The following is a 13,962-nucleotide window of genomic DNA, read 5'->3' as shown; positions in this document are numbered from 1 at the left end:
GAAACTTTTTAATAGGAATCGATACAAATATGGGGGGAAAAACGCCTTCGAATATCACATATCTGATCAGTGGGAGAAAAATGGAAAAGTAAACATGTGCATCTCGCTGAAGCTCTGCGATGCATGCGTCGAAACTGGCAAGCGTAATGCCATGGGTTGGCGCCTGACAAACATACAGCACCATACTTGCAACATTTTGTGAGCATGCACTGTTGTCCCTCATTGCTACCATAATGTACTAACATAGGATAGTTTCTGAGACCTTCAAAAGCCTCCAAGGCTCCTGAAAACAGAAGGCAGAAATATCGAAAACTCTCCACGTGTGTTTCTCACGTTCGACTGACACACATATGGACCTCTTAGTCGGGTTGTGTTTGCTGTCACTTCCCATGCACCAGCACGGAGGCAGCACTCTTCAGCCGAAGACACCGTTATTCATTACTTGCATCCCTTGTCAACAACACAGTACAATGCAATCATATATGAAGCTTGTATCTCATCATAAGTGTTGTGAAATGCAGTCGGTGATAATAATTGTGTTCATTATGGTTTGGAAGCTTCTTTTGACTTTTTGCTTTGTGACAAGTCTTGTTTTGTTGTTTTGTTCTTGCTTTTGAAAAATTCATTTCCAGGGTGCAAATTCAGCCAGGAACTGAAGCCAGCTTTTGCTGAAGCTGCCTTACGGCTACACAATGAACAAGTAAGTGCAGGGAGCATACTTCTGCTTAACCACTTGCATCGTAAGCCAAGTGCGGCGGTACAAGCGCAATTTATTCTGGACAAGGGCATTCTGCGTCGAAAAAAAAAAAAAATTGTAATATTTGTTGTCCTGGCCATTGCATTGCTAGGTTAGGTGCATTAGAGGCAGTCTTGGGGCAGTGCTATTGCAGTTGTTGGACTGGGGTTTTTTGTGGACAAGCAGCATTGTAATTGGCATTGCCTTCAATGTCATGGTAGTGTTGTAATATCTTGTGCTCACTTGCTACTTGATAAAAATGTTATCCACAGCTGGCTGGAGTGTATGAGCTCTTCTAGCACGGCTATCTGTCATCCTCAAAATGGATTCTTCTGTTAGTTTGTTTCAAAGACTTTTGTTCTGCAACCTTGCCTTGCTGTTGACTTCATAGAAAGTATTCACATAGTGTCATGGGGGCTATTTTGTTGAACAGCGCACAGCTTCAGCAGAGCAGGTAGTGATATGCTGATTAGACATGCATACAGCCTTTCGCTGTGCTCAGTGCACAAAAACTTGATGGCCGCATTGACTTTGGGTGAATTATTTCTACACTAAGCAGTCCAAGGAAAATTTCGTTTGCTGTAATGTAGCTATTTGTTGCTAGAAAACTGCTATAAGTGTGCTAGCTGTGCCATGTCTGCTGTTGCATTTGTGACTTTGAGAGCAGCAACACATGCACAAACATTTGCTGCTTTTTTTATTTTTCCTCTTTATTATAAAAAGTTATGAAGTGTTTCTATAGGCTCGGAGAAAGAGTGGCTGAGTCACAAGCCAGTAAATGTTAACCTCTATATACGGTTCTGTTTTGCACTATTGCTTCATTCAGTTTTCTCTTTTTCTCTCTCTCTGTGATAACTGTCCTTTCCCGCTTGTAATGACCATTAAGTGCCAGACCTGTGGACTGTTTCTCGAGCAACCTGTATCTCTCCATAATATTTTTCTTTGTCCCCCTTTTCCCCTCTTTTTCTCTCCAGATACCTGGGAAGCTGGCATCAGTTGACGCGGCTGAAGAGAAAACCCTTGCATCTAAGTGGAAAGTGAACAGCCTTCCTGCACTCAAGTATTTCAGGTACTACACCAGGGTGCCTTTTTTCCATGTACTGACATACTTGAGCCATTCGGCTTGCCCCTTAGTTGGTTACAAACTCAGATTAACAGACTTTGTAGGATGTTTCATGGTTTTTACAACACATTGAGCAGTCTTTGGTGGCATTTGTAAGGTTAGTGACTCGTTCAGGTGGTTCAGTTTAGTCTGTTAGTGCAGTTTAAAGCTGTGTGCTTGAAAAGTGAGGAAATGTGGAATATTGAATAGTAATTATATTCTACTGAGATTGGCCAGGACCTGCTGTGGCATTACATAAATGTTTTTGTGACATCAAGTTTGCGAGCTGTTGTGAACCTATACTTTTGCCAAGTAGACGTGTGGACATAAGTAAACGGAGCATGTGGCAAGAATGGGAGTGGTACTTAGTGCTACCTGGCTGATCACCGAGAAAATTGAAATATGTAGCGCACATAGGCACACCTCCTTCAAGTGGGACCCTTAAACAGCTCTTTAGGCCTTGCATTTGCCGGTCATTGATGTGGCAGCTTTTCAACGACATTGCTGGCAGTTCTAGCAGCACTTCATCCTAAGCATCTGTTGTTGTCTTGTCAAGGCAGTCCACAGCTGCACATTCTGGCGGTGGCATCAATTCTGCTTGCACATTGCTGTCAGGGCAGGGTTGAATAACACGGCAAATGAAGCTTCCAAATGTGTTAAGGTAAAAGCCTTATGTGCTTCATCAGCAGCGGAACCTGGCAGTCATTGTCCACAAAAAGTGGTCCAGAAAATCTTGGCTCGGTCGAGCAGGACTGTGATGTCATCACATCGGAGACCACCTGTGCCAAAAATTGAAAATGCGTCTTGGCCTACGGGAAACCCCTGCCACAGTATCTGTGAAACTCGTCAGTGTGTTCCAAAACACCACAGCAATGATGCAAAAGGGAAACAGTTCAAAGAGAGGGAACCGCTAGGGGGTGCAGAGCACTGTGTAAGAGGCAGGGCTCAATCTGGCTGTCATCTAATTTACAGATGCCAAAAATTGCCACTACAGGTCAACACCAGTGACCAAAAATGAGACCCACCAACAAACAAGTGCGACAGATACTGCGCCTTTCCTTTTCTGCGAAACAATTATTTATTATGCACAACACAAAGTGTTGAACATTGAGGTATCAGCATCTTCTTGGGAGTTCAGGCATTGCAATGACCCTTACATACAGAGAATAAAAACCACATGCTTGACATGTATCACTGGGTCAATTTAACTCTTGTTAGCATGGGGAGAAAATAATTTACTTTGGCTTTGGAGTAAAAATAGCATTCATAGAAACAACTAATGTAGCTCCTGCAGTGTACATCATAATGTAATCTAATGTAGTTGATCTTTGGTGCACTGAACTTGGAAGCTAAACAGCGCTTAAGGGAAAAATTCTTCAGCATCGAATTTTTTAATGATGATTGCAAAAATCCAGAAATGCATATGTTGTTTAAAAGTATGAAGAGATAAAAAAAGAAAATATTTGGTAAATGCTAGGCACTGTCTGCTATCACATCCAGGAGTTTTACACTTCCGTCTGTTAGTTTTTCTGGTTGTTGCTTCTGTTTTTGCTTCCAAGAGAAAGTACTCAGTTGCATGCCTTGCAGACTATCACTGGTCAATGCTCAGTCGTGTGCTCACTATAACATTGGTTGCAATTTCTTTGTTTTCCTGCTTTTTGGGCCTCGTAACGCAATTCTTGCGAGAGGTGCAGGGGCATGTAGCTTCATTTTACTGGTTCGAATTTGAAAACCTGCTCCAGAAGATCTAGTCTAAATGCAAGCAAGGCAGACTGGAAACTTGAAGCCTGTTCAGAAACTTAGCGGTGAACTTTGCTGTGTGCTTTGAAAAGGGATGAAGTTGTTGATGGGGGCATAGGAAAAATATTTTAAACCATTGTGAAGTACTCGTTAACACATTGTAATGATTAGTGAGCTAATCTGACTATTTTTTTTTTAGTTATGAAGCAGTCAAACTAATTTCACCATTAGGTTGGATGGCCTGTGGACATAGTAAGGAAAGAGTCAAGTTTTAATAACTGCAATTCTAATACTCTTTACATCTGCATCAAAATACCATGATTTATGTGTGGAACTCCTCTACATGCTAAAGTTGACAGTCGCCCTGGCTTGTGTATTGGATGGGTGCGTTCCTTGTCAAAAGTAAGGAGCCTAAGGGGTTTGCTATTCAGTCGTGTAATGTGCCTTTAGTAACATCTGGGAAATCCTCACTTATCGAAGGGTGAGGAAAAGAGTTCCTCTCATGTTCAGGAGATTTGTAGCACTCGAGATGCATAATAAGCGTTAAAACACAGGCCTGAAGCCAGCATCATGTCCCCGAAACTTTGGCAGAGGCTGTCCAGTTCTTACTGATCTGATCTCCGGTAATAAGTTTATTCCTGTTTGATTTCATTTCTCTCTTTTCTCCTTTTCTTTTTCTTATAAGGCACGGAAAGCTTGTGGCTGACTACGACAAGCGGAAAAACACCGTTGAAGACCTGGTGGCATACCTGAAAAACCCTCCTGCTAAGGACAAGAAAGTGGAGTTATGAGATTAGTGTGCCTTCCTTTTACTGGGTCTAAAGGTATGTTCCTGTTGCGTACTTATTAGTTATTAGTCAGAGGAGAAGCTCTGTCATATTAAAGCCACAGAGAGGAGAGGATTAATGTTCATGAGTGGATGAACTCCCCATGGTTTGGCCACATGCAGATAATGTCTGGAAAAGAGGAGGCACAGCACATGGGCAATGGAGTCAAAGCTACCCTGAGGCGCATTCAGTTTCGCCTGCATTGGTCGAATTATGTGATATTCTAATGACAGACAGATTCATTGCTCTGGAAGCAAAGATCTTAGAAGCTAGAGAATGAAATTCAGGCATCACCACCTCTTGAAGCATTCAGTGGGTGGTGACTACTGCTTTGACTCTGAGTCAGTCATGAGCTGGCAGAATTGGGCACCAGGAAGGGCAGTCTTCCCCAACTGCATCTTTCACAGCAACTGTGTTTACGAGGCACCCAGTCATAATGCTTTTCGGTCTAGTGCAGACACTTTTCTAGTGATGCCTGCTAGTGGTACTGCTTTCATAAGTGCATGCCAAAATATAAAGCTTGGAACTCTATTCCACCAGGTCCTGATTTCAGCTGAGTCCACAAAGAGCTACTTAGCCTGGTCAGATGCAGGCTTTCTTTTGAGTTACTATTCTTTTCATAATTTAAGAGGGCAGTTCTGCGGGTTAATGAAAGCGTCTGCAACTCTTGTTCATTCTACAAAACCAAGTTTCCTTGCTTTGTGGTTTTGACGTGGCAGATATTTTGTGGCCACTGGCGCTCAATCGGTTTTACCACTCTCAACTTTTTTTAATTTTAGTCCTCCTTGTGTATCAGTGACTGCGAGCAACTGGAGCATAGTGCTGGTCCTTTGCCTGACCACCTCTGAAGCTCAGACACCCTCCCGGCATTTACTGTTGATTCTGTGTCAGTTATAGCGTTACTATTCTTGTGGGCCCTATTCGAAATTTATATATTGCGGTGTGAGTAAGGTCATATACTGGGTGACATTCTATTTAAACATGATGCATTATGCTCTCTGTAATGAAATTTGATTTTGAAATTTCAATTTCACATCACAAGGGGCAAAATAAAGGTATAATACTATTAAAATAATATTTTGTGTTCACTTCAACCTTGTTCTTGTAAATGATGGCAGACACCCATCGGATGTCACTTGCACAGAGGTGGCTGGAAATATGCCGAGAAACGTAGCATGCAGTTGCTAGTTGCCTTGCCGTTAAGACTATTTATGTTAACAGGTATACAGGGTGTTTCATTACCTTAGGAAGGCTTTCTGCAATCATTAAAAACAGACATTTTGATTCGGAAGACCATTTTCTCCAGCATGGCATTGTAGCAATGATGTGCGTCAGAATACAGCTATATAACATTCTAACTAGCAGGCAGGTTGACTGATCATAAATAAAAGACTAGCGCAAATAACACAGACACAGACATAGAAGAAGACAGGACGAGCGCTCGTCCTGTCTTCTCCTATGTCTGTGTCTGTGTTATTTGCGCTAGTCTTTTTATTTATGATGACACACCAACTAGCCCAGCTTTCTGCTTTGGGTTGACTGATATTAAATATTTAACTTTCTAACTTTTACTCTTAGGCTCTTCATTTGCTGACAGGTTTGTAGCCCACTGTAAATAATACCCATATCAGTTTTCAGATTTTTGAAAACACCATTTCTGTTGTCACTGCAGGGCAGCAAATTTCGGGACCGCACTCGATTGTACGCGAAACTGAGCAGTGGAGACAGTGCCAGCCAGACCTATGAACATGCATTGCACACTAGCACACCTGAAAAGTTAGAAAGTTTACTATCTAATATTAACTACTAACTGGCCTGCTGATTAATTAGGTCATCTGAATATAAAATTATGTTTTGCTTCAAAAATGCCAATATACCATGCAAGGAAGACAGGAAAAAAGGCAGCCTATATGTTGTAAGCCAAAGAAGACCTATATTTGACGTCGCTGCATATGACCAGTTCTGTTTTGCTTCGGTATGTTGTTGGTAGAAGTGCGAGAATATTGAAATTTTCAATACGAATACGGGAAAAATTGCCTTCGAATAACGAATTGAATACTGAATACCTGATCAGATAAAAAAAATGGAAAATTGAAAAAACAGCAAACATTGTTCGTCTTGTTTGTTTCAAAATTCACTTGGTGTTTGCAAATAGCATTAAACTAGCACTGAAGTGTATACCATACTGAAAAATTCATTTTAAATTTTATACAGGATTTCGTGTACTGGTTTTGTACAGGAAGGACCTTGATGAAAGTGGGTGGAGCTGTCATATCACTGCTTAATACAGTAAACTCTCTATAGTTCAGTCTTCAAGGGAGCAGGAAAAAATGTCCGAATTAATGAAAAGCTCGAATTATCAAATGAGCCTGAAAAAAAGCGCTGAAAACTATTTGCATTACAGTAATCTTGAACACCTGTACGACATCTGCATATGAGATGAAATCAAGTGAGAACAATGTTTTACGCCGGAGATTTATACCTCTACCATCCAAGGAAATTTTTGTGTTGTGGTAAGGAAAAGCACCAAGCCTTGGGGTGTGGGGAAACCATTTGGTTCAAAATTGTAGTCTAATTGTTGGTCACCTAAGCTTCGGACTGGTGTCGGATTGTTGGGTTAATGCACACAAAATTGCTTGTGGAATCAAGCTTTATCATTGTGAGGGAGTCGTACCGATGACCCCTGGTTATTGAAACCGTAATGGAGGTGTAACATCCGGGCGCCGTGGCAACAAATTGTTAAATTGATTTAGAGGAAAGGAAAGGCACATGTATCTGTCACACTTCTCGGTGGACACCTGAGCCAAGGAATAAGGAAGAAAGGGAGGTGGGACTCAAAGAAATAAAGAGGTGCTGTACTGGAGGGCTCTGAAATTTGAATCAAAATAGAGTGGATGTCAATATATCACAGGGAAGTGCAAACAGGGGGGACATCTGAATAGCAAAAAAGTCAAAATGGGGTAAGAACTATTGGGTTTGTGTCGCTTTAGATTAGGAATGTGGAATTAAGACGCACTAATGCTTAACGTCACCCAAAATAGATATATATAATTTTGTCTGTATACCTCTACTGTCCAAGGAAATTTTCAAGTCATTGTCATAAGCAGAAAACGCCAGGCCTTCGAAAAGGGTTGACATCATTCGAAGCCTTCGTGTGAAGTGCAAACTGCATAATGTGTAATAACTGCACCGACAAACAATGTGAAGCACGTTCCTTAACCCCACATGTGTATTTCCTGGTAAAGATTACGGTTGCATAAGCTACTCCTAGTAGAAAAGTACCCAACAGCATAGAAATCGCGTAGTGACGTCACCACGCTTTCATATATAACAGGGAGACCGGTCCAGTAACTCATTCAGTTCATTCCAGGCTACCATGAGTAGACCGCGGAAAGTAAAGACGCCAGAATTTGGGGAGCCACATGTATGTATTTTCAAGTGACGTCATAATGAGTTGTTTTACAGCTTCGCTGTCCAACCACCTTCACAGCATGGATCGAAGCCACATTTGTTTTTCCCCATTTCGTCAAATGCTTTGCTCTGCGCACACTATTGGGAAGGCCCTCTTCACAAAGTGGTGCCGTCGCGTTTTGAGGGTGCTTGCAGGGAAGCGTGCAGTGCGGTGAAGCTGCGGTGAATTTGAAAATTTTCAAATATTTGGAAATTCCAAATTTCACGTTTTTCGAATGCAGATACGAATTGAATAATAAACATATTCAATTTCTGTCATAATTTAGAGTGTTCGCACACCCATATTTTTTGGCTTTGGCACTTCACATCTATGCGTTTTGCATGCCAGTGGGGTTTCTCTTTTGATATGTCTCAGTCCACAAGTGCGAAGCATTTGAATAAATCCAAATTCCTTACTAATTTCTATTCAGATGAAGTTTGTGTCTCAGCACCAGAATTAAATGTATACGAGATGAACCTGCATTAAAAAAAGTGGAGCTGTCATGCAGGATGGCCCTGTATTGCTCAGCAGCTCTGGTTGCAAGGCGAGAAAGAGAAGGCGGGAAAAAAGTTCAGAGCTGTAAACTACTATGGCTACATACATAATAAGCAAATATTTAGATGGGGAAGGTGGAAAAGCTAGATGGGATTTGAACCATAGAACCTTAGCCCAGCATATTAACCTCCTAAAGCCACGACGGGCACTGAGAGTGGATGATTGATTATCTTTACTTGTTTTTAGCATAACTTTGCTTTTTTTGCAGTTCTCATATTTTTCTCAAGTGCATGACTGTAGTTAGTCTGTTGTCCTGCAGGCACGCTGATATTCTTTTCCTGGCTACTAGGAGACACCACCGCGGTCTCGCATCTTTAACAAGCATGGTGTTTTGCTTTATATGTGATTGCATGTGAATTTAGCTTTACGTGTGATTGCAGAGCAGTGATGCCACCATTTCACTTTCAACCAAACGTTCTGTAGGTGTAAACACCCAGGAAAGCGCTGAACGAAATAGCTTGGATGGCTCAGAATAAGAACTGCAGTAATGAAAAAAAGAAAAAAAGAAACAGAAAAAAAAAATAACAACAATGGACCCTGTGTTTCGTTTTTGTTTTACTGTTCCACACTGTATGCTGAATCGCTTGCTAGTATTTAAAAATGCCCATGCATGGGAGCCTGTACGCATCAGTCATGACAGTGACTTGGCGGTGACAGCTGTGCAGCGGTAACTTTGCTTGCCGCCAACACTGCTGACTCATTATTGCTATGCAGCTGTATAGTCCATCCGCCTCAGCCCTCACAAGCATCAAACTCTCTATGGTGGCTCGGGTTCCTTAAGTGGTGGTCTGAGTTCCTCACGTGAGCTTCATTATTAGGATCGGGAGTGAGATTCTTATCAAGGCTGGTGCAAACAAAAAAGATGCGTGCAGTGTCCAACCAGCAGTGGTCTGCAATTTTGGCTGTTGCTAGAGCACACTGCCTACTGTCAGAAATCTCATAATCTGCATTTATGTCATGGCTTACGTAATTTCTTGGTGATCTCATCATCCACAAATCTCGAGTTGGAGTTAGGAAAATAAATTTTTTCAACCTTGAATTGAAATGTTCCCACAATAAATGCATATTTTGCTGCCAGACAAACAATAGCAAATTGTGCGATGTGGAATTGTTGAATTTTGCCAACTACATAAATTCGATAGAGCTGACCTCAGCATTCGTTTAATACACTAAGGTCTTTATGGCTGTGTGACTATATTGCAACAAACCTCTTCTCTTTTCCCTGGTTATAAGTTTTTCAGTGTGGTATAACTGTGTTTTCCATGCTTTTACTTCAAGGGCACAATGTAATCTCGCATCACTTTTGAGTTCTTTCAAGAGAGTAACATCTTTCTACTTCTCCCATTGTTCCCTCAGCTCAAAACTTCAGCAGTGCTCCTAACTCTGTGCCAGCACCTGCCCTGTTGTCCAGTGTGGACATGCAAATGGTATTTCAATGGTTTTTACAAAATCAAGCGGCGCCCTGGGCCACTAGTTGCCCTGTGCAGCAAATTCACCGTGGCTCTATTCGTTGGATCTAGACGTGCTCTGTGCCAAGGAAATATGCATTGTCTTTCTGCCCTTTTGAACACAATTCTCCGTTTTGCCTTTATCCTCTCACTTCGCTGATTGAACATCCCTTGTATCTGCATTAACTGTACATGTGTCCTTGCGGGTCTTTCTTTGCAGCATTGGGCCATTGCTGGAACAAAAGCGTTTTTGCATCCAAACACATTGTCTAACCATTTTACGGCAGTTGGCATCTCGTGTTGTTGTTCTTGTTTTCTTAACTTTGTCAGTAGCTGCTAAAACTGAGCTTTATTGCAGCTTTAATTTCATGAAGTAAATCAAATCAAAAAGGTGTTACTGCAGTTGGAAAAGCTGTAAGCTCTAAAGTTGGAGATAATGTCTTCTCTTCATCAAGTTCTTTGCCTTTAAGCAGTGCCCTGTGGTCATGCGCCCTCAGTGACGCCTTCAATGCATGTTTTAGCTTGCAGTCCTTCTCAGTGCTTCCTGCTTATCCTTTACTAGCATTCCTTGATCGGCAGATCTTGCAGAGCTTTGGGAAGTGCTCAAAGCAACGCAGAAAGCTTGCAAAATTGCAAATAACAGTGATCCTGTAGGATTGTTTGTTGTTGCACCTGAAGACAACAGGGCCACAGTAGACTACCACTTGTGCATAGATCAATACAAGCACCATAACTGCAAAGAGCAGAAGTGGGCTATATCACCTGTAACATTTGTTTCTGGAGATGTAATTGTAGTGTCTGCAGCATCGGCGTCTTCATCTCAAAATAGCAGTCTAAATCTTTGCAAAACTTTACTTTCTCTTTGTGACTGAACAGACTTATTCCGCTATGTTTAAATTAAGGTGTGGATTTCTTATGCACCTTTCTTCATTGTTATCTCCAGCACAGTTATTAGCTATGATGTTTGCCTAATGTTTGTCTTGCTCAAAGCAGCATTTTGCAGCGCCCCTCTTGAACTTGCTTCACAGTTTCTGTAGCCAGGTGTTGGTAGACACAACCTGCTGGTGAGTGTTTCACAGTGCAAGGACTATCATACTAGCACTTTTTGCCAAGCAGCCGTGTGGTTGTTGATGATATTCTTCTCATATGTGTGTGCCGTGTGCAATCAGACGAAGCGTGGTTTTAGCCCCCTTTAGTTCTTGTGGTTGCTTTGGGGCCTCATTAGGCCACAGGGCCTGACTGTCCCAGGGCATTATGCAGGATAGCTATTTTGTCACTGCCTAATTTTGGCACAGCTGAGAGATTCTACTCGGCAAGGATCTCTTGAGGCCTAAGTGGATAGAATGTTCCTGTACCGTGAGAAAGTAGTGCCAAGTATTGTTCCTTACTTGTTCTTTGTTAAATGTGTCACGCATTTGTGTAGGCAGTATGTGGTAGGTGCCAGCAACTCTATACATAACATTTGTACTGTAGCCCACATATAGTTGCCAACATACTCCAGGCATGGTGGTTATTCATTAGGTGCTACTGCAGCAATGGCATCGTCTTTAATGCATCACAAAACATAGAAATGGGGCTTATCTGTGGTTCCTATATTTACACTTGAGGTTGCATTCCAGCCAATGAAACAATCTGCCACTAATTTCTTTTTTTTTCCTTTCTGTTGTCTGACTGTCACGGTTTTGTTCTTGTTTTGGCTTTTAATTTCATTCTCTGGGCATGGATTAGGTCAACAGCTTATTGCCTGTACATGCAAATGTCAACCCTATTTTGTATGACTATTGCATTCAGCCCTCCTTGCGTGTTGAGACAATCAAAATGCATTACCTTTGTTGGCTTTTTATTTCAGCAAGTTTGTTCAACTTTTGTGGCACTTTCGGGGGTGTTTTTGCCTCGCATTGTTTATTCTAAGTGCTTTTTCTGTTTTATTCTTGGGAAAGTTTTTTTTTTGCCAACCTAAGATATTCTTACTGACAACCTGTTATATTCACTGATTAATGATAGCTATCGATCAACAGGGCCTGGTCTTGAATTAGGTTGACCACGTGCAAGGGGAACATGCGAGCCTGCACTATTAGGAACGCCAATGTATCTGAAACAACCTTACATCAAAGCAAAGTGGCGCAGGCAAAGAGAAGCTTTGAGGCCTCTTATCACCTGCTTAATGTCCTGATGCTTTAAAGAGCACAACCGCATGCTCACATGTTCACCCGACAGCAGATGACTCTGTGTACTCACGCACATGTCAAACCCACATTAACTGAGCCGCTGTTTGTGTGCAGTAGGGTTGTTTCGCATGCATGACTGTGCACTCTTACAGATGCAGGTCTTCCTCCTTTCATGCTGCCGAAGTAACTACATTTTGTTCTTTCCGTTTGTGCTCTTACGCATGAGAATAGATGCCCAGTAATTATCAGCCAGTCTTTATTTTCACACTAGCAGTCAGACCCATTGTTCTATGTACAACGCATCAAAACTTTTCTTTTTCATGGAATGGCAGATGGTTTTTGCCGATTTTCAACCACTCCACTACTTTCATTTCTTATGAACAAAGCTGAAGCCATATTGTGAGCTGTTGTCAATGGCTGTTAGTGTTCAGCGCACAAAGGAGCAGCTTACAATGTGTGAAGCATCCTGTCTTCCATAGTGATCGTGTAGCATATAGCCTTTACTCCATAAAAACGTATTGTGACTTGTGTAAGACTACAAGCAAAGCTTCCTAGTGTGTCTGGTAAAGCAGACAGAAGAAAAAAAGAATGAAAAACTTGATACCACTAGCACTGTTTTCTTTTACCCCTTTGTATGAGCGAGATTTGTGTACACTGCCCTCAAATATTCGTTTCTTTTTTGTGCTTGTGTGTGTTTTACCTACAGAGAGGCTTGTTTGGGAACTACTCAGCTGTTAAGTGCCGGTGCAATGTCTTTTTGGCCATGTCGTGAGATAGGTGAAGAGGAGTAGTGGTAAGCGATTTTATATGGGGCCCACATGTGTAGGCTTTGCAATGACATGGTGTCATGCAAAGTGTGGCTTGTGTGTAAGACAGTAGTGATGTCCGAACCAGTGCCTTCTATGCACTCACTTATGTAAGCTAAGAATGCACACTTGTCAGGGACAGTGAGAGAGAGAAAGAGGGAACAACATCTGGGCTGTTGTTCACAACTTAATTTCATGAATGGCTCAGAATAATTGTTGCTCAGCTAAAACAACAGTGAATTGACTCCATAGACTCATTGTAGCAGTGTAAACCCCGAGGCTATGTTAATAGTTGCTATACTTGCAATTATAGTTGTGAACCTATTCCTAGCTCAACGGTTTGTCATTGGTGATTCCTTTTGCTTCCACTGAATTGCAGGCAGTGGCAGTATGTGTGAGGATGGTGGTGAATTTTAGAGAGACTTGGCAAACTGCAAATGTTTGAACTTTAGTCAAATGCATAATTTGGTTGCAGTGCAACCTGACACATATGTAACTTGCCATTTTTCTCTAATTTACAAGTGCACTGGTTCTCTCAGTACCTTGGAGATTATTTTGTTGGGATGCTTGGCAGTTCAGTATATTTCATGACACCAAATATGTTGTCACTTTACGCATATGATGCTGTGGCATTTCAGTCTCTTATGCTTGGCTATCAATCTTTAGTGCAATCACTTTTTCCTGCTGATATTGAAAGACGTGTTGTTATGGGTGTTCTTTCTTTTCTTTAATTTGGGTTTTTCCAGGGTGCACCCACTGCTGTGTGTCCTGCCTTTTTGGCTTACGCTTTCACTGTGCATGTTTTGAGTGATCAAGTCCATAATAAAGATAACAAATTTTCTACCTCTCTGTACATGTTCATTTCTGCTTCACACTTAATCTGATCTGAAAAGGGTTTCTAGCATCTGATCTCCCTTCACTGCTTGACAAGCCTAGGTAGCAGTTGATGTGCTAGAGGCGAGTAGCCAAGATTTTTTTACGAGGTTTTGGGAAGGGTATGCAGTTTTTTAACAATTAGTTTTGCCTTGCACATGTGACTTGTGTGTCCCCAATTCATTTTCTGCCCCTTTAGCATCATCATTTCAATTCCTCGTAGTGGACTGCACCCTTGGTAGCTTCGCTTATTTCT

The 13,962-nt window shown here is 41.7% G+C and overlaps 1 protein-coding gene across 2 annotated transcripts in view; it reads left to right on the top strand.

Moving 5' to 3' along the window:
- Nucleotides 1-13,676, top strand: part of LOC146184980 (protein disulfide-isomerase A5) — a 39,771-nt gene extending 26,095 nt beyond the window's left edge. For both annotated transcript variants that reach the window (XM_084605931.1, XM_084605932.1), the window contains exons 19-22: nt 633-700; nt 1,711-1,805; nt 4,264-4,402; nt 9,768-13,676. In XM_084605931.1, the coding sequence (XP_084462057.1) occupies nt 633-700; nt 1,711-1,805; nt 4,264-4,369 (269 nt within the window). In that variant the 3' untranslated portion in view covers nt 4,370-4,402; nt 9,768-13,676. The remainder of the gene's footprint in view (nt 1-632; nt 701-1,710; nt 1,806-4,263; nt 4,403-9,767) is intronic.
- Nucleotides 13,677-13,962: the final 286 nt, after the last annotated feature.

This window comes from Amblyomma maculatum, chromosome 6 (genome assembly GCF_055883805.1).
Source record: "Amblyomma maculatum isolate TAMU_Amacu chromosome 6, ASM5588380v1, whole genome shotgun sequence".
Lineage (NCBI taxonomy): Eukaryota > Metazoa > Arthropoda > Arachnida > Ixodida > Ixodidae > Amblyomma > Amblyomma maculatum.
The sequence above is the reverse complement of the archived record's forward strand: the minus strand, read 5'-3'. Positions and strand labels throughout refer to the sequence as shown.